The sequence below is a fragment of the Umbelopsis ramanniana genome (assembly GCF_025399195.1).
Source record: "Umbelopsis ramanniana AG unplaced genomic scaffold K450scaffold_25, whole genome shotgun sequence".
Lineage (NCBI taxonomy): Eukaryota > Fungi > Mucoromycota > Umbelopsidomycetes > Umbelopsidales > Umbelopsidaceae > Umbelopsis > Umbelopsis ramanniana.
In genome coordinates, this window is record NW_026252111.1 from 113,277 (window position 1) to 131,958 (window position 18,682).

The 18,682-nt window shown below is 42.9% G+C and overlaps 5 protein-coding genes across 5 annotated transcripts; all 5 read left to right on the forward strand.

The window, feature by feature from the left end:
• The first annotated feature begins 339 nt into the window (after positions 1-339).
• On the forward strand, positions 340-6,247 carry K450DRAFT_187884 (uncharacterized protein). Its single transcript, XM_051584436.1, has 16 exons — positions 340-815; positions 878-966; positions 1,062-1,135; positions 1,211-1,236; positions 1,315-1,491; positions 1,571-1,630; positions 1,699-1,866; positions 1,940-2,167; positions 2,241-2,417; positions 2,488-2,927; positions 3,008-3,783; positions 3,860-3,894; positions 3,963-5,032; positions 5,116-5,219; positions 5,293-5,394; positions 5,469-6,247. Exons 1-16 carry the CDS (start codon positions 437-439, stop codon positions 6,085-6,087), a joined length of 4,524 nt encoding a protein of 1,507 aa, XP_051444922.1. The 5' UTR covers positions 340-436; the 3' UTR covers positions 6,088-6,247.
• A 123-nt stretch (positions 6,248-6,370) lies between these two features.
• K450DRAFT_239730 (uncharacterized protein) lies at positions 6,371-8,855 on the forward strand. Its single transcript, XM_051588811.1, has 8 exons — positions 6,371-6,471; positions 6,542-6,661; positions 6,764-6,854; positions 6,920-7,002; positions 7,064-7,193; positions 7,267-7,442; positions 7,517-7,580; positions 7,645-8,855. The coding sequence occupies exons 1-8, from the start codon at positions 6,403-6,405 to the stop codon at positions 8,796-8,798; spliced, it is 1,887 nt and encodes a 628-aa protein (XP_051444923.1). The 5' UTR covers positions 6,371-6,402; the 3' UTR covers positions 8,799-8,855.
• A 124-nt stretch (positions 8,856-8,979) lies between these two features.
• Positions 8,980-11,242, forward strand: K450DRAFT_239731 (uncharacterized protein). Its single transcript, XM_051588812.1, has 4 exons — positions 8,980-9,144; positions 9,249-9,296; positions 9,370-10,002; positions 10,090-11,242. Exons 1-4 carry the CDS (start codon positions 9,025-9,027, stop codon positions 11,017-11,019), a joined length of 1,731 nt encoding a protein of 576 aa, XP_051444924.1. The 5' UTR covers positions 8,980-9,024; the 3' UTR covers positions 11,020-11,242.
• Positions 11,243-12,300: 1,058 nt separating this feature from the next.
• Positions 12,301-15,939, forward strand: K450DRAFT_239736 (uncharacterized protein). The gene is made up of 7 exons (XM_051588813.1): positions 12,301-12,523; positions 12,676-13,253; positions 13,335-13,535; positions 13,615-13,746; positions 13,819-14,290; positions 14,376-14,696; positions 14,768-15,939. Exons 1-7 carry the CDS (start codon positions 12,428-12,430, stop codon positions 15,638-15,640), a joined length of 2,673 nt encoding a protein of 890 aa, XP_051444925.1. The 5' UTR covers positions 12,301-12,427; the 3' UTR covers positions 15,641-15,939.
• Positions 15,940-16,028: 89 nt separating this feature from the next.
• Positions 16,029-18,625, forward strand: K450DRAFT_239740 (uncharacterized protein). Its single transcript, XM_051588814.1, has 8 exons — positions 16,029-16,643; positions 16,744-17,145; positions 17,377-17,593; positions 17,678-17,724; positions 17,822-17,830; positions 17,913-18,034; positions 18,097-18,138; positions 18,216-18,625. The coding sequence occupies exons 1-8, from the start codon at positions 16,188-16,190 to the stop codon at positions 18,505-18,507; spliced, it is 1,587 nt and encodes a 528-aa protein (XP_051444926.1). The 5' UTR covers positions 16,029-16,187; the 3' UTR covers positions 18,508-18,625.
• Positions 18,626-18,682: the final 57 nt, after the last annotated feature.

The window sequence follows — 18,682 nt, forward strand, 5'->3', positions numbered from 1 at the left end:
ATGACCACAAAGCCTTTGGCTGAGCGAATCGAGCACTGGAAAGCTTACAATAACGGAATTGGCATGATCGATGTCAGTCGTAGCTGCGGTGGTCTCTAATTGAATCCAATCATATACAAACAAGCACTTTTCGTTTACCCTCCCGCACTGTACATTGCATTTTCTTTTCATTCATTCTATTCCAAAGAGTTTAGACACATCCTGTTTCGATTACTCTTGTATCATATTTTTCCATTTCTTTATTTCAATACAAAATATACCAATTTTGCTGGCAAAATTTGACTGAATATGCATAATGAATTTTTCTCACGAGACTGAGTTTGGGCCATGTAAAAAAGCCTTGTTGACCAGCCTTATCGACACACCGTCGGTATACCAATCATCCCAATTTGTTCCTCCTCGTGTGTTTCCTTTCTTTGCTATTGCTTTGTCCGCTATGGCTACTAGTCCCCCAGATCACAATAAATCTGTCTTGCCCATGGTGCAAAGCCCTCCTTCATACCAAGTTCAGCGCAAAGGATCTCTACCCACTAATCGAAAGACTCAGCGATCTAATAGTCGTACTAATTCAGATCAAGCTCAGACTCAACGATCACCATTCATACCCTCTCGTATAGCTTCCGTGCACTCCCAGCCTACCCAAAGGTCCTTGTCAACCGACGACGGCTATGCAAACCATACGTTGGTAGCTAAGCCATTCACGGCTCAGCATGATCCAAAACGGCTGTTGAACGTCGTGACCAGCGTTGTCAAAACCAGGTCCGGGAGTGTACTATCTAGAAATACCATATTGAAAATGGATCATTTCCCAAGTGGTACATACGAGGCACTTTTATGGACGTTAATGCACACAGTATATTAATGCTATCTTCGATAGGTGCTCATTCTAATCTTGATTTCCATCTGCAAGGAGCTCCCAACTTTCGTATGGTGGATTTGAATGTCTACGGTGTTGCTCAACCAACGGTATGAAATTAGCTGTCACCACCCCTTTGTTTGATGACTAGCTAGTCGTGATTTTGACCTGTCTGACTCATTGTAAATATTTTTATTTTTTCCAGGTCATTGGCTTGTCAACAATCTTAGCCTTATTAAACTGTCACCCAAAGAGTCATGGCAAAGCGCAATGTGCCTGGTAAGCCATCTATACCAGCTAGTTATCCAATCAGCACCTCCCGATTACGTTTTCTAATTGCCTTATTCGTGAAAGGTTTTCTACCCGCGAAGAGCCACTAGGTAGGACCAAGTGTTTGACAGAACGATAAATGAGGGGGCGTCCTTATCGTTTTAAAGTAAGCTAATGCTCCCTTTCAGTTTATCTAAACGGAACCCCCTATGTGCTCCGAGAGTATACAAAGCCTCTACAGAACATAAGGGCGTATTATGGCATGAATTCGCAACGCCTTGAAAAAATGGAGGAGCGATTGAAAGCGGATGTAGTGAAAGAAACTGCTAAATTTGGTGGCCTTGTCTTGGTTCATCAAGAGCTTTGTAAGATGCCATTTTTTTTCCATCTTGTAGTATGACAACGGGATTTCAAATGCTGATGCAAATATTATGATCCTTCTAGTGGATGGCACGGTGGTTCCTTGCTGGTTATCTGCAGATTCCATTCAAACGCCGAAAGAAGGTCAGTTGCATTTCAGGTCCAGAAAATTAAAAAGGTGGCTGGATTATTGAGTATCATCAGTACATTAGTATTTCAAAAGTTTCAGGAACAAAATTACCGCCTCCAATATTTCCGCATACCTATATGTCCTGATCAGTCACCGGGCGATAACTACCTTGATGAATATGTCAGAATCATCAAAACCTTGGAACCCACCGATCCCCTGATCTTTAATTGTGGCATGGGCGTCGTTCGTAGTAAGTAGTTTCTCACGTTGGTACATTTTGGTTCATGTACTCGTTCGCTCCTGGGCTCACCATGCATCTATAGCGACGGTTGGTATGATTGTGGCGCAAATCATTAGGAGAACTCAGTTAATTGAACGTGGTATGCCTGATCCATTCCCAATCATTGGCTGGCAATACAGTCATGCAGTTGATGGCGATGTCGATGCCGCAGTGCCTATGGCACCAGAGCTTGTAAAAGGATTGGAGGAAGCTGCAGAAAAGAACAGTCAAACTAGAGCACTACTACGCCTTGTCTACGTACTTGAAAAAGGTAGACTTGCCATTCCACACTGAAATCCACAGCTTTGATACGCATAGAGGATAATAACATGTTCATATTGTAGGGTTGGATTCGAAAATGTCACCACACTCTGCCATTGAATGGGCACTTGCTCGTGGGCAGTCTATTGATGCCTTACGACAGGCCATCATGGGCAATTATACTAGCATTGTTGCGCTGTCATCCACGCTGGAGAGTGGAAGTTACAGTAAAAAATTGCTAGATGAGATCATTGACCGATGTAAGCATTTCGAAATGATATGTTGAGATAATGCTTATTTTAGCTTACTGTGGTATTCTGCATTGACTAGCCGATGCTGTGGTCAACCTTCGAGAAGACATTCTGATGAACCGCATCAGACAAACCACAGTATCTTCCAACCAGCAAGAATACGATCCAAACAACAATGAATATTTGGCGAAAGCTTTGGCTGGTCTGGAAAGATATTTCTTTTTGCTCATTTTCACGTCTTATATCAACGAGTCTGAGGACACGGGATTTGCAATGCGATTTTCAGATTGGGTGAAGGGACGCTCTGAGATATGGAGCATGATGCAAAAGCTTCGTCGGAAAGGCCCTCAGCTGTATCTGTTCCGACCAGTCGAAGACCTTAGTGCCCTCGGAAATGGAAGAGATAACCGATCCAGAGCAAATAATTCAAGCTCCTTTGGCCATAATACTGGCATGTTTGGGATGACTGACCAAAACGAAAGCAGAGTTGCTGGAGAGGTTGAGGGATATGCCTTGAAGGTGAGTTCTAGTCTCTTTAAATTGTCATCCGTCAGTTTACTTTCGATGGTTTTATTTAACCAGCTTGGTATAAATTATAGGCAAGATCCGGTTCTGTCCTTACCTCGCATACAATTCTCAAAGTTGATTTTTGGCAGAGCCAATGGGTGCCACAAGAAGAACAACACCAAAGTGCGCTGTTTTCGCCTATGGCATCTCCAAATGTACAGCTTGATGGTTTTATCGAAAGACACCAACTTGCTACCGGTTACGACGGCTTTATGATTGAAGGTGCTTCCAACTTCCGTCGCATCCCGCATACTGCAGTTCATGCCGTTGCACAGCCCACCATTGAAGGTTTAAAGGTTCTTCTTCGAAAAATGAGAAGGGATCGTGGACAGGGTGAAACTATTTTATGGATTAATCTTCGAGAAGAACCTATCATTTACATCAATGGAATACCTTACGTCCTACGTGATCGCTACTTCACACTTCGCAACATTCGTGCCTATTCTGGAATTACTTCTAGCCGACTAGAGATGCTTGAACAACGACTAAAAGAAGACGTTATTACTGAAACTCTCAACTACGACGGTCGCATTCTACTGCACGGTGAAGACTCAGACGGCAATGTTCGCGCTGTTTGGGAAGATGTGCATGTCGACGATATATTGACGGTCAAGGATGTCATGGAATTAGTAGTAGAGGATGTTTCAAATGATTCCGACAGCGACAGCGTTTCTAAAGGCGATATGGCTATCAAGTTCATGTACTATCGAGTTCCAGTCACCGCTGAGAAACCACCGGAATGGAAGGATTTTGATGACATGCGCAACTTGATCGCCAGCGCTGAGCATCCTGACAACAGTATTGTTCTGTAAGAATTTATATCAACATTCTGCATCAACTCACGTTTGATAGCATTTTCTGACAACATTCGTTTATACCTCTAGGAACTGCCAAGTTGGACTTGGAAGATCAACCACTGGTAAGTCTGATGATCTCCAACACAACATAGTTTGTAACCTTGGGCCTAACATGACTTTGTACTTGCAGGAACGGTTATAGCAACCTTGTTAACATCTTGGATCTACCCTGGAATCTCAACCCAAAAAGCAGAAGATGTCGACCATGAGGTTTCACAACGACCTCGTCTTAACTATCAGCTTATTAATAGCTTGCTGCGTGTGATCAAGAACGGATTAGAAGTCAAATCAGTGGTGGACGATGCTATCGACCGATGTGGCCGCTTCCTCAATCTTCGCGATGTGATTGAGGACATGCATGTCCAAGCTGAGAACGAGACCGACGAAGCATTGAAGAAACGCACCATCAAGAAGGGCATTACGGCGCTTGAACGCTACTTCTTGCTCATTTGCTTCCAATCTTATCTCGACCAGACTTCTCCTGAAGCTGTAGGAGATACTGAAACGTTTGAAACTTGGATGAAGCGTCATCCAGAGCTGAGCACCATTTTACTTGAAACCCGCAAGGACGATATCGAACTCATTGTACCAGTTGAAAGCTCCATCGGTGACGGATTGGCCTTGGAGAGCGAAGTGACTGGTGTAGTCAGCTCACGACACGGTCAAGTGTTGGCACAGCAGACTATTTTGAAACATGACGCATTCCCCGGCTGCCAAAAGATGAGCCTTCGTGAAAAAGTGGATGGAGCACCTAATTACCGACGAGTCGAAGCGAAGGGTATTAAAGCTGCTGTTAAATATTCAAATCTCAGATCCAGTACCAGCGGTCTACAACATGACATGGAACTAGATGACTTTTCATCCCTTTCACCTCCATATATCTGCGGTTGCGCCATGCCCACCAAAGATGCCATCAAAAAAGTTCTCGCCAAGATGGATGCTGGCCCAGGTGGCAAGCGTAAAGTATTGTGGACATGTTTACGTGAAGAACCAGTCCTTTATGTCAATAAGCGACCCTATGTACTGCGTCTCTCGCACGATCCATTGAAAAACCTGGAAACCACTGGCATTGCCAAAGAGAGAGTTGAGGGAATGGAAAACCGCATGAAATCGGATGTTCTGGAGGAACTCAAAGTATATAATGGGCGACTACTCCTGCACGACGAAGAAACCACTGAAAAGGGAGGATTTATCATTTTGGTAAGTAAGGGGATGGGGTTGGACATGCTGCTATTGTTTCATTCACGATGATATACTTATTTTTTCTCACTCATAATGTACAGCCTCAATGGGAAACGGTTCCCGTTGAAATGGTGGAAACACCAGGTGATGTTTTCAAGTCTATTATAGAGGAAGGATACCAAGTTGATTACCTCAGAATCCCAATGTACGTGGGCTGAAAAAGTCGGTCATATACCATTATAATTGTAACTAATAACGCTCACCTCATCCATTATTAGAACGGACGAACAGGCACCTATTCCGGATGTGTTTGACCAATTGATCAGAAGAATGCAAAATGCTAACACAGGTGTCGACGTATTGTTCAACTGCCAAATGGGGTAAAGTATCTCTTGAATTATTAGCAACTATAATCATGGAAAGTATGATACTGACAAGCTGTTTGTTTTCAAAGACGAGGACGAACGACCACTGGTATGGTCACAGCATGCCTTATGACCATGATATTGAAGAACGATTTGGTGATGGACATGACTAGTTCTTATGTGGTCGAAAGCTCAACAACTCCATTGGCCTCAACTGCCGATCTGGGCGAGTTGTCGCTATATAATCTTGACGAAGATGAGGCTCACCAAGCTGCTGAACGATATACAAATGGCGAGTACAAGATTATTCTCCAACTTGTCAGTGCGCTCACCTATGGCAAGCTGGCTAAGAGGCTTACCGATCACGCCATCAACGAGTGCGACCACATGCAGAACTTGCGAAAGGCTATTTATGATTACAAACTTCGCTTGGATGCACTAGAGGTTGGCTCACAGAAGTACCATGCTACACGAGAAGTCGGACTCAATTACCTGGTGCGCTACTTCTACTTGATTGTCTTTGCAAACTACTTACTAGAAGAAATGGTCCATCAGGATGATGGATCCTCTGATGATGGCGATCATGACACTAATGAAGAAACAATTCTGGATGACGAGGCTAAGAAAATCATTACATTTTCTCAATGGCTCAAGGGTCGCCGGGAAATTACAAATATTATCAAGCTCAATTCTATCGATTTTGAGTAGTGGTTGTTGGTCAATTGGTAAAAGTCATCCTTTATATATAATTAGCAATATCTTAAATTTGCATGCAAGATCTCTTTCTTTCGTTTAAAATATCATTTTGCGCAGACATTCACCCATTGCATTGTAATGAAAAATACATATGTTCACAACTTGATTGTCCTAATTTTTTTTATTTTTTTTGGAATACAATGCGTTGGCTAACAAACCCATGTCAAGTCACAAAATTTCTGGGCCAACAAAAAAAAAGGGCCAAAAGTTTGAGGCTACTGCCAGCTCAGCTTGACAACTAACCGCCAAACCCCGAGATTGCGAACCATGTTGCTGTCTGTCGCCACCAGATCTAAGCAAATTAGAAGGACGGGTGTTCGCTGTGTCTCACAGCTGGTAAGTCACTGTTGCGATTTCAACCTGCCCTGACATCCCAGCTATTAAGCTTGCTCATTGATGTTGACAGACTCCGCGGAATCGCTTGTCGCAAATGTTCATACCAACGTCAAAAGAAAAGGTGGCGGCCTCCAACGCCGATGCAGTTGCAAGTCATTCGCTAATGCTCAAATCTGGCTTCATAAGACAGGTAAGAATCCGCGCTGGTTCAGCATGCGTACCCCTGAGTTTCAGCAACCGTTCTCGCGACTGACATTTTTACATTCTGCTCTCCTCTTGTGAACGTTATCAGTCCTCCTCTGGAATATACAGCATTCTTCCTATTGGTTTGAGGACTATAGAAAAAATAGAAAAGGTTATAGACGAGGAAATGCGGGCAATTGGTAAGTGGAGTTTCGGACCACAGGAGCAAGTAATGATTATGATTCTAATGTTTCATTCTCTGTAGGCGGGCAAAAATTGGCATTGCCTCTGGTTTTATCCTCAGAAATGTGGAAAAAGACTGGCAGATGGGATGGAATGGGAAGTGAAGTAAGTTTTGTCTTCAGATCCCAGACTTTGCGAATAGATCATTAGCTTACAATATCCGTAGCTATTCAAACTCCAAGATAGAAAGGAGTCTGACTTGCTCTTAGCGCCCACCCATGAAGAAGAAATCACCCAAATCGTCGCAAACGAGTTATCATCTTACCGACAATTGCCCATTCGCCTATACCAGATTGGTAAACACCAGATCACATCATTGCACTGCTCTTGCGAACAAAAGGCTGACTTTGAGATCATCCAAAAATTTAGGAAGAAAATATAGAGACGAGATGCGTCCTCGGTCCGGCCTCTTACGAGGACGTGAATTTATGATGAAGGACTTGTACACATTTGACGAAAGTTTAGAAACGGCATCAGTTGCATATGACGATGTGCAAGGAGCGTATAACAAAATCTTCCGTCGAATAGGCGTGCCTTTTGCCGTGGTAAGCATACTTTCATAATCGAATTATAGCATCAGCATGGATAATTGATATCGATGGAAAAAAAAAATGCATAGGCTGAAGCCGATACTGGAAATATCGGAGGATCAAGGTCCCACGAATACCACATTCTATCTGCAGGTAGGCTGCCAACTAGTATAATCTTACATTTGAGAAAAATGCTAAAAGTAGCTTTACCCCTCAGCCGGAGAAGACAATTTGCTTACTTGTTACAAATGTAATTACACCGCTAATGAGGAGAAGGCAACTGGTGTGCTCCCTGAGACTCACGAAGCAGCACTCAAGGCTCAGTCAACCACAACCCCAGCTGGCGATAACTTTTTACAGCTGCTAAATCCTAGCTCAGCACACTCTCTAGGGGTCCAGTTTGCTACCATCAAAGCATCATTGGTCGACAAACATGGAAAAAGGACTATTCTGGAAGACAATGCACTTGTAGCAGCAGTCAGTAGCAGCAGTCGTGAAGTCAACTTTCTCAAAGTGTACGAAGTGATTCGAAAGCACATGGAGTCCAAAGTGGCGCCAGATCAACAGTTTGTTCGCTCAGAAATATCATTAACACCATCGGTGCCGGACACCATATCTTCATCTCAAAGCGTCCATCTCATAATCGATGAATCAGCGGAAGAGGGAATAGAAGCTAACGAAGACACACTACAAAATGCAATGAAAAAGTTGTCGTGCAAAGACATTATTGTTCATCCAAAGGGAGATTATCGTGTTGCGCATGAAGGCGATTTCTGTCCATCCTGTCACACTGATAACGTTTCGTCAAAACTCATCACGGAGAAAGCGATAGAGATCGGCCATACATTTTTGCTGGGAACAAAGTATTCCGACGCACTTGATTGTTCTTTCACACCTCGTGAGCCAGCTAACGCGCCCAAGTTGCCTGCACAAATGGGTTGCTATGGTATTGGTGTATCAAGGCTGTCCGCTGCTGTCATTGAATCGCTACACGATGACGCCGGCATGATTTGGCCGACTAGCATTGCGCCTTATAGAGCCTGCATCCTTGTGGCTGATAACAAAAACCCAGAATCCAACGACATAGCCGAAAAACTTTACGATGAATTAAATGCTCAGGTATCCATCAACGATCCTCTTTGCAATGAAGTGGTGCTTGACGATCGTAAGGGCGGCTTTGGATTCAAGATTCGTGACGCCGAAATGATCGGATATCCATTTGTAGTCATTGTTGGCAACAAGACCCGAACAAATGGAATGGTGGAAATAAGAGAACGCATCAAGGGTCAGAAAAGCCATCAAATCGAACTTCCTATAACGGAAGCTGTAGCGCATTTGAAGCAACGCGTTGCTGAAAAGCTTGCTGTATAATAATAGAGTGTAAACAAAACTGAAGGAAATAAACATAGAGATAAAAATCGAGCTTTCTTTGCACGTTCTTTGGATTGGAGACGTACTTCAGTAATTAAATTCGTCGTGTGTATTACTACCTTTGCATCGCGTCTGTTCAATTTTTGGACACTACAAAAAAAAAAGTTGGTCACGATTTTTCTCATTCACGCGTCCCAATTCAGTCTTACAATCCACAGAACATGCAATGAAGCTACGGCTGACAGATAAACGGAAAATCAAGCCACGACCAAAGACTAATGAGGCTTTAATGGAGCCAGTGCGAAAGTTTTGTGTATGTCAGTCAACGGAAGACAATGGTTTTATGGTATGATAAAGCATTTCGTATAGTAAAGCTAAGAATTCCAGCTAACTTCAACTGACCAATATTATACTCTTCTTTATCCACAATGGATATACTGTATTGAGTAGATATGGTGTGAAGTTTGCTTTGACTGGTTCCATGGAGCATGCGTGAACGTAAGTTGCAACACTGTAGAAATTTTACCTTGCTTGAGCTTTGATCATTGAACAGACTCCGTTTCCCACATAGCTGACGCCAGCTGAGGCAAAAGGCATGGCCCATTATACCTGTCCTCAATGTACAGAGAAGAGCAAGGAGGGGGACAAAACGAAGGAGGATGGTGGGCTTGAGAACTCTAATAGTCAGCCGTCGAAGAAAGAAACTCGAAAACGAACCATCAAAGCCAAACCTAAAGCTGCACACAAAACCAACAGCCGAACCTCCAACGACGGTCATAATGCCACAGACCCTACCACCCTGTCACAGCCTCCGTTGAAGAGAAGACGAGCTCTTCCGAGCATTACTGCCGCATCCCCTCAGAAACAGTACTTATTAAATAATACCTCACCTGTACAACAACCTATACGCGCTAGAGCCAAAATTATGGTCATCCCACATACCACCGAAGATTTTCCAATATCCCCATTATCAACAACATCCTCCATGGATACTACTTCTCATATATTCTCGCCAACCCCAATATTGTCTACCATTGTTCATGATGAAGAAAACGAGCCAAAGCAACCATGTTTTATAGGAATGCTCAACGATGACTGCTTATTGCATATATGCCAAATTGTTGGCGAACAGTCGATAAATAACCTCCTCACTTTTATGGGAGTCTGCAGGCGCTGGCGCATGGTAGCTCTCTCTCCATCTGCAGTAAGCTCAATCTCGCTATTTTTGACTAGTTCTTGCCAATGGATTACTTCAACTCTCTAACATCCTCCCCCTTTTTTTTTGTCTTAGTGGGATGCTGTTGGCGTGGATTTGCGAAAGTTTTGCACGCAAATTTATGCCATGGTAGCGTCACAGCAATTATTGCATCAATTCTCTCATATTCGCAAGTTTCGCTTCAGAGATGATAGGCATTCTAATCATGCTATTTGGTCGTTCAAATTTCGCACCATGACATGGATATTTCCCAAATTGAGGGAAGCTTCATTCGATAGCATGTTGGTGGAGCATATATTTGCTTTCATTTCGGCGTTTCGCAACTTAGAGGTCATATCATGTACACGGATGGAAAAGCCGCCTTATTTCGAAATGAATTTTTTATCGTTTGCCGATCACACTCAACTTCGAAAACTTCATCTGCATTTTCAGCATCCATGCGAGCATTCCAGCTATGGTTATTTGATGAAGAAGCGAGGACAATGGTTGCCCTCTAGCTTGCAGACACTCTCAATCATCAACTTATATGACACCGAAGAACATGATATTACAGGAAGCGACTGGTGGAACGTACGCACGGACAATGACTTCAACAGATTGGTGGCACGGTGGAACTTGATGGAAGAGGCTCTGGTCTCCAAATACGCGTTCTTCAGCGGTATGCCGCATTTGAGACATCTGACGGTAGGAAGGTGCAATTCTTGGACGTCGAGAGTCTGGATGGAATGCTTCTTACCGTGCTGCGAACAACTCGAGCACCTCCACCTTATAGGCTGGGATGGTGACGGCTGCCGAGAATCACCCACGAGCTGGCGACAACGTGTGGCAGACGAGGGCGATGATACTATAAGGGATTCAAATGACGACGCAGAGCAAGCTATCATACATTGTATCAGTCAGATGAAGAGCCTGCGTAGCCTCCGTTTAGAAGATTTTAATGTCCCCCCTGGCCTCATCGATTTGGTGCACAAGTTGCCGAGAATGGAGTCTTGCAGTGTATTTTGATCGCTTTCGATGTATCAATAGACTAGAAATTCGTTGTCTTAATTCGCCCCGATATATTAGCTTGAGTAAAGTTCTCCTCGCTATTTGTACTATTGCATTTATGGAAAGTTTTGTACCCATAACTCCCATCCACTCAATTCTACCGCGAAGTCCGATGAAACTCATTGAGAGCTCAGTCAGTCAGACCCTTAATGGTCTCGGAGAGTCACTGCTGAAATTGAAGTCGAACGCTTTCATTCGTTTGGATTTTACTATGGATCCTTTTCCAGTGGCGATTAAATTGGGGGAGCTGGTAATGGGCTTTTTTTTTTTCAAACCTTTAAAACCTTCTTAATTGGTTATTTTGACATCCAGACCGCGGTTTCAACGCATTTTCAATACCTGTTTGAAAATCTTTCCATTGATCCTGATTGCAAGATCAGGGTTTGATATTCCATGTTTGGCATCAACTCACCAAATCTGCAGCACGTACAGGTAGGTCACACGATATCCGCCTATTTGTTTTGCATTGCATCTTACGCAACGTGAACGCTTTTCGTCGGCAAAAAAAGTCTTTCGAATCTACTGCAATCTATTTGCAATCATAGCATTGTTTGTGATCTGGATTGTATTAGAGGTATGAGGACGTGTACGTTAGTGGTTGGTAGTTGCGCAAGGATACGCAAGCAAGAAGCGGAGTTGTAATTTCCTGAAAGTGGCGCAGACAGCTCTCATTTTGGTGAAAGGCCACATCATCCCTATCGAGCCCTGAAACATGAGAAAGCTATCGACTTTGCTTTAGCAACTCGAATATATAAAATCATGTTCGTACAGTATCAAGTAGAAAATGAAGCGAGACACAGCCATTTTTTTCTTGTCGCTACTTCAACAGTAAAATATGTGCTGCGGTGCGTGCATGTTCAAAACAATGGAGCTAAAATCTTGTGGCATACTTGAAGATCGCATGGCCCTGCCAATAGCCGGATTTAAGGAATGTCATTCGATGGGCGGTCTCACATAAGCAGACCACACTGATGGTAGATTTTTTTCATGTAAGTAAAGAGATCAAATGAATAGGTTGAAGATGATCGCCTTGATAGACGTATTTTAACAATATTAATTACAAGTGGCTCGTTATTTTGCGGGGAGTATCGCTGAGACGGCGGTATAATCCAGGTAGCGGCCGAAGATGCGCTGATTACCAGGCTCATTCGGCGCGTACACCGCGTGACTGCTCTTCACCAGGTCGAATTTTTGAGTCATTCCCAGACTTACTCGTAAGAAATCGATTTTGGGGGATTTTGAAAAAGGTCGACCCAAGCTAACAATTACTTGCTGCGTTTTCTTTTACCCTCACTTTCTCTTTCCCTCATTCACTTTCCCTTTTCTTCACTACTGCATCTTCAACTGTGCATGTAAATAGTTTTTCATGGATAACATGCACGAATCCCAAACGACGGACAACAGCGCCAGTGCGAAACGGAAGAGACTTACACAGGCTTGCGATGTTTGCCGCAGAAAGAAGGTATGCCGAAAATGCAATATCCCCCATTTAAGATTGTCGGCCATTTCCTACATGTACAGTGTACATTTTAAAATGTTCGACATTCAATATAATTCATCTCCCAACCTACATCCTTCAATTTAGTTCTTTACTAAATGGTATAATTCCTATAGATCAAATGCGACGGTGCAAAACCAGCTTGTGCCAACTGTGTTCGAATGAAGCAGGAATGCTCTTATTTGCCCAGCAATAAAAAGCGAGGACCTCGACAAGGATATATTGAACTTCTGGAAAAGCGTTTAGATAAAATGGAAAAAATGCTACAAAATAATCCTGGTGATACCTCACCCGAGGACATATCGCCTACCGACTTCGACGCTCCTCTATTTCAGCCTACCAAAAATCATCGCCATTTTTCTACAGATAGCGAAGATCAGGCAAAACCTCTTGTGAACGGTCGATCACATGGAAGTTTAGATCAATCTCCAGCCCCCTCGCCAACATCTCCCTCTAGTCGACTATCACAATTCTCGCCTATCATGTCACACAGCTCCAACTCATTGACCAGCCGTTCCAATGCAGAGGAGGGTGGTCTACCAAGCTCAGATGTTATTGAGCATTTGGTTGCTGTCTATTTTGAGCATTTATATCCAATGATGCCTATATTGCACCCAAAGTTTTTCATGGAAAAAATTCGAAACAAAAAGTGTCCAGAAGTTTTATTACTCAGCGTTATGGCGTTGTCTGCTAGGTAAAGTGTCTCTTTAATTCCCCCATTTGGTACTACATTTTTTCACATTGCAACTCAACTAATATATCGTTATTTACCCAGGTTCTCTACGCGATCAGATGTGCTTGAGAATCCTCCATGGTTGTCTGGAGAAAAATATGCTAGTCGAGCCCGTAAAATCATCAACAATATATTTGATTATCCGTCTCTCAGCAGTGCTCAAGCCCTACTTTTATTGGGTATATATGAGTACGGTTGTTCCAGAGGCCGAAGGAGTTGGATGTTACTTGGCATGGCCCTTCGGTAAGTCACTTGATATACCACGCTTTTTTTTTTGTTTGTGTTGATTACTCATAGATCGCCTTCCTTTTTTAAATTTTAGTATGTGCACTGAACTCGGCATGCATAAGGAGTCTTTGCACGAAAGTGACTTTTCTGCTCCGCTCACTGAAGATGAATGGGTAGAGAAAGAATCCAGAAGACGATTATTCTGGCAAATATACATCGTTGACATGTAAGCAAAATGAAAGCCAACACCACTTTCTTATTTCTTTCTTTTGTTTTGCTAACGTTCGGAATGATATAGTCTTGCATGCGCAAATAGTGGTAGACCTAGATCTATAGGTGAATTAGATTGTCAGTTATTACTGCCAAGCGACGATGGATGTTGGTCGAATTCGTTGCTCTACACAGAAACTCTGGATGGGTCTTGCTCCGTACGATTTAAACAAACACCCGATGGCAGCATCATCGGCTCCCTGTACAACAATAGCAAGTTACCGCTAGCTGTTCAAAATGATCAACGCTCTCGATGCACCTTGAGTTTGATCGCATATCTCGCACGCGCAGCCACCATACTCTCAAGAATAACCTGCTATATCAGCCGATCCAAAATTCGAGATTTGAACATTTTAAGCGATAAGAATTCTGAGCTTATGCAGTTGGACGAAGAATTGACCACATTGCAAGCAAATTTGCCAGAATTCTTCCAATTTACCGATGAAAATATTGAAGATTTCCGACATGGAACGCCAGCTGAATTTCACTCTCTCGTCATGGTGAGTTTTCTAACATCTTGAAACATACCCTATCCCTAGATTTCCATCCACCGATGTACAAATGCTAATGGTTACCTCTCTTTAGCTCCATGGTTTAATCAATACCGGCATGTTGTTGTTACATCGACCTAGCTTGCTGCTAAGTGGAGCTGCCGAAAGCTCAATAGTGCAACCCTGGATTCGTCAACAAATCGAACATGCAAAATTGAAATGCAATCAATCTACTGATAGAATTACCCATATTCTCAATCTCTGTGTATCTGGAGATACTAAGATCATGGTGCCACTTTTGAGTTACTCAGCATACATAGCTTGCACTGTTCTGGTGAATGTTGCCTTCCAAGATGATCAAGTCGAGGGAGAAAAAGCAAGAAAGGCCCTTGCTATCTGCTTCCGTTATCTCTTGGTAAGTATTCCCTGGCCTATAAGGTCCAATGTGATAGCATTTATTGTATTCTAAATATTGCATTCTAATAGACAATTCGACCGTTTTGGTCAATGGCGGACCGGTTCTACTTTATGGCACGCGATTTGTACGGTTTACGAAGTAAGATCAATGGCAAAGGCAAAATCAAGTTCGGAGTTTGTCCCATGGCAGCATCACAGGATGAGATGATGCGAACGGCCACCAACGACAAAACCACAACTGGAAATCCTGATGGAAAGAAGCCATTTTCTCTCCCGGTTCAAACCGATTCGGGTTTTGTGGCTCTATGGCAAATGGCTACCCTACAACAACAAGCACAAGATCATTTGAAACGAAAAGAGCCATCGGTTGGACCACAAGAGGATATCATTACAAATGATGTTTCTCCAATACAACCAATGCCATCTAACGATATTAGAGGAGGCGACCATAACAACAGCTTCGCCAACTCCATGATGCCGCCGAATGGAATTACTACACAACAGCAAACCGCTACGATGGATAATAATATGGCGACGCCTATGAAGTTTATGGATGACAATCTAGATGAGCAAGTCAGTGTAGCGGCGGTTACGGAATACTATAGTAACCGAATGGCATCCAATCCTTCGACGTTTGCCGATACAGGATTGAATATCCCTGGTAACGATCCAACTGGGTTCAATTTTCTGTTTGATGGTTCCCTCCTTAATGACATGATGTTCCCTGTCATGTGGCCTGGTATGGAAGACAATGTTATGGCGGATATTCGTCTGAGTACCCCCAATTGGACTTTGGATAATTCTAATCTTTTAAGTATGCCTGATGAACGACCGTTTAACGTTCAACAAGCAGTGCCTGTCCAGAATACGTTTGATAAAATGCTGACGGCTGCCACAAGGGAAGCAAACAATGGATCTCATTCTCTCAACACTCCACCTTAATTATCCCAATGTCATTATTGTAACTCCAGTTTGTGTAATTATTTTCTTTTTCATGTTACCTTTACATTCATTCCTTGTCTTTCTGTGTCATTTTCGCAAAGAAATCTGCTTCACCAAACCTCACTCCGTTTTTTGTCAAAGCTTGACAAAACAACTTCAAATAAAAATTTCGTATACCCACTCACTCCTTCATCCGTTGAGCGCCACGCCATGTCCATCTCACCTGAGAGGGAGGCAAAGCAATTTTGCCTTCCATGCTTTGTTGATATTTTTTGAGACTGACTCATGTGGCCAAGGGGAATCATTGTTGTCAACGATAAGCGGTTTGCCTTTGAATCTTCATGTGAAGTAGAGCGGGTGCTTCTCTTTTAAGCGTAGGGCCGGCCAGCCAAAAAAAAAAAAAAACGAGAACGCTATTGACATTGTGAAACCACGGTGACTCTATAAAGGGGATAACAATTGATGAATCAGTGTGGTAAAAAAAAAAAAAACTATTTGAGTCGCGGTCAGCGTTCTCAGCATCAATCTTTCCCTTCTTCCTTGTCTCATGTCACATCACTCATCTGCGCAAATGGCTGCAATGATGATGGTATCCATTGACGATCGCTTTTCCCATCATCGTACTTCCCCACCTCATCCTTTCACTCCCACTTCATACCCCAGTGATACGCATTTATTCTACGATCATAGCCCCTCCTCGACATTACTGCCGAACAAAGAATCAAGGTACACTGTCCCTTCGTCTAGCAAATCTGTACCCTGGTTGGATTTACTGTACAGACTAGAATCTGGTACTATGAATGCCAGTGATAGCAGTGGCACCAGTAGCGACAGTAGCCATCTCTCCGATCATCCGTTTGCTCAGTTTTCTGGTGCGAATGGTAGAAGCGCATGGACAAGCTCCGACTTGACGATGAGCGGCATCAAAAATGCTTCAAGAGCTGTGCATATACGCAACATTGCATCCCATGTCAACGAAAAAGCATTGTTGGAAGCCATTCAGGTAATACTTGGCAACCCTTATATGCACATGTTGATTATTCATTCAACATCACTACTCTCATGTTGCTTCCCGTACTCAATTTTTTTTTTTTTCAAAATAGATGAACGGTGACCTGAAGGCGATCTGGGCTGAACATCTACACACAAGGCATGAAATGATTGTGGTGTACTTTGATGTCCGAGACGCATATAGGCTAGTTCTCAAGGCTGCTTTAGCCATACAAGAAAGTGACCCGTTTTATGGAACTTGGGTGACTTACTGTACTGCCGAACAAATGTCAAAGATACACGGAATCAATATTCAAAAGAACAGTGAATTCATGGTTAGAGTTAGCGGACATGATTTATCACTTGCCACGGATATTCTGGCTCGCTTTGGTAGTCTCCAAAGTCTTTGTCCCAACCCCCTTTTCTATTCTGACCGACAGATATTTGTTGGAGAATACTTTGACGAACGTTCAGCCATCAAAGCAACCCAGGAACTGCATAACCACATTATTCAGGTAAGACACACAGCATTTAATCTTATTACAGTAATTCCACCAAACCACCACCATCTTATTTGTCGTTTTATGTCATGGTTCGGATCGGCTTGTCCTTTTTAGAATCTTCACTTTGAGTTTATAGATACACTCAACAATATTTCATTTGGATCGAGTAACCGAGCCTATGACATTGTTTGCGACAACAAGGTCTTACCTACTCCCATGGCTAATAAAGATGACCAATACCAGGAAAGGAGAACTGAATATGGTGCAAAGCAACAAGAAACCATCAATGCATTCCTACAACGACTGAAAACTTTCAAGCACATGGCCGATGTAAAATTAGAAGACGTCGTCGACACGCCACTTCCGGAAAGTGAAGATGATTCCGCTAAGTCTAAACCACCTGGCCGTACCACATCACCGACCATCAATAACGAAATTGACATCGACCGAATTCTCATGGGTGTGTAGCAGGCTGCGACGATCTAAGGTTGCTTTCTAATATTTGGTTCATCTTATTCTAATTTAATTTTTTGCACGATGCTAGGTTTGGATAAACGCACGACTTGCATGATTCGAAATATTCCGAACAAGGTACGTAAACCCTATGTCGGAGTGCACTAAGTTGGGTGGCATGGTACTAAGATAACAATACGCTCTCATTTCCACCAATGGTTTCTCTCCATATTAGTATACGCAGGTAAAGAAAATTTCTTGTACGATGCGTGCGGAAACAACAAACATGACTATCCAGGCTGGCTAACGTCTCGTTCTTTTAATAGCAAATGTTGATCGAATGCATTAACACCACGCACAACGGCGCATACGATTTCCTCTACCTCCGCATCGATTTTAAAAACAAGTGCAACGTCGGATATGCATTTATCAATTTTATTGAACTTCGGTAAGTTTCCATACAAAACATTTGGGAATAAAGACGAGCATTTAATCCAATCCTACTGTCAGATCGCTTGTTACTTTTGCACAACAGAGAGTGGGCAGAAAATGGTAAGATTTTTTTTTATAAAAAAAATAATCATTTCTGTCATCCACAACAGTATGGCTATACTAACTTTTTGACATAGGAATCGCTTCAATTCAGAGAAAAGATGTACCTTGTCATATGCCAATATACAGGGCAAAAAAGCGCTCGTCGAAAAATTTAGAAACTCAAGTGTCATGGACGAAGAAGCTAGCTACCAGCCTAAAATCTTTGTTTCAACTGGCGTGCACCGTGGTGAAGAAGAGCCTTTTCCTCAGCCGACGTTGCCTTCAGAACTCCGTAAACGCAAGCAACGCTTGACATCAAGTCACAGATCGTCCACTTTTCTGGATTACTACCGTCATAACGATACCAGCAACTCTGGTGACGACTGAGATAAGACCACCACCTCCCAACGCCATGTCGCAACTTTGTCGTTCACTGGCTATACCACTCGTATTTACCTTTTGCGTATATAGATTGATCTATTTCCTCCATTCTTTGCTTACATGATTAGCCAGCCAGTTATGGTTTTTCATACCTTTTTTTATACCGTCGTTGGGGTTGTTG

What these genes read in the sequence shown, in the direction of transcription:
- K450DRAFT_239730 (XM_051588811.1), top strand. Translation starts at nt 6,403, where the DNA reads ATGTTGCTGTCTGTCGCCACCAGATCTAAGCAAATTAGAAGGACGGGT. An exon ending in TTCGCTGTGTCTCACAGCTG is followed by an intron (nt 6,472 to 6,541) that starts GTAAGTCACTGT and finishes TGATGTTGACAG; the next exon opens with ACTCCGCGGAATCGCTTGTC. An exon ending in GGGATGGAATGGGAAGTGAA is followed by an intron (nt 7,003 to 7,063) that starts GTAAGTTTTGTC and finishes CAATATCCGTAG; the next exon opens with CTATTCAAACTCCAAGATAG.
- K450DRAFT_239740 (XM_051588814.1), top strand. Translation starts at nt 16,188, where the DNA reads ATGTCACATCACTCATCTGCGCAAATGGCTGCAATGATGATGGTATCC. An exon ending in TGCATAACCACATTATTCAG is followed by an intron (nt 17,146 to 17,376) that starts GTAAGACACACA and finishes GACCAATACCAG; the next exon opens with GAAAGGAGAACTGAATATGG. An exon ending in CAGAGAGTGGGCAGAAAATG is followed by an intron (nt 18,139 to 18,215) that starts GTAAGATTTTTT and finishes TTTTTGACATAG; the next exon opens with GAATCGCTTCAATTCAGAGA.
- K450DRAFT_239731 (XM_051588812.1), top strand. Translation starts at nt 9,025, where the DNA reads ATGAAGCTACGGCTGACAGATAAACGGAAAATCAAGCCACGACCAAAG. An exon ending in CGGAAGACAATGGTTTTATG is followed by an intron (nt 9,145 to 9,248) that starts GTATGATAAAGC and finishes TGTATTGAGTAG; the next exon opens with ATATGGTGTGAAGTTTGCTT. An exon ending in TCCATGGAGCATGCGTGAAC is followed by an intron (nt 9,297 to 9,369) that starts GTAAGTTGCAAC and finishes TTTCCCACATAG; the next exon opens with CTGACGCCAGCTGAGGCAAA.
- K450DRAFT_239736 (XM_051588813.1), top strand. Translation starts at nt 12,428, where the DNA reads ATGGATAACATGCACGAATCCCAAACGACGGACAACAGCGCCAGTGCG. An exon ending in TTACTTGGCATGGCCCTTCG is followed by an intron (nt 13,536 to 13,614) that starts GTAAGTCACTTG and finishes TTTAAATTTTAG; the next exon opens with TATGTGCACTGAACTCGGCA. An exon ending in TCTGCTTCCGTTATCTCTTG is followed by an intron (nt 14,697 to 14,767) that starts GTAAGTATTCCC and finishes GCATTCTAATAG; the next exon opens with ACAATTCGACCGTTTTGGTC.
- K450DRAFT_187884 (XM_051584436.1), top strand. Translation starts at nt 437, where the DNA reads ATGGCTACTAGTCCCCCAGATCACAATAAATCTGTCTTGCCCATGGTG. An exon ending in ACGGTGTTGCTCAACCAACG is followed by an intron (nt 967 to 1,061) that starts GTATGAAATTAG and finishes TATTTTTTCCAG; the next exon opens with GTCATTGGCTTGTCAACAAT. An exon ending in CATTCAAACGCCGAAAGAAG is followed by an intron (nt 1,631 to 1,698) that starts GTCAGTTGCATT and finishes TCAGTACATTAG; the next exon opens with TATTTCAAAAGTTTCAGGAA.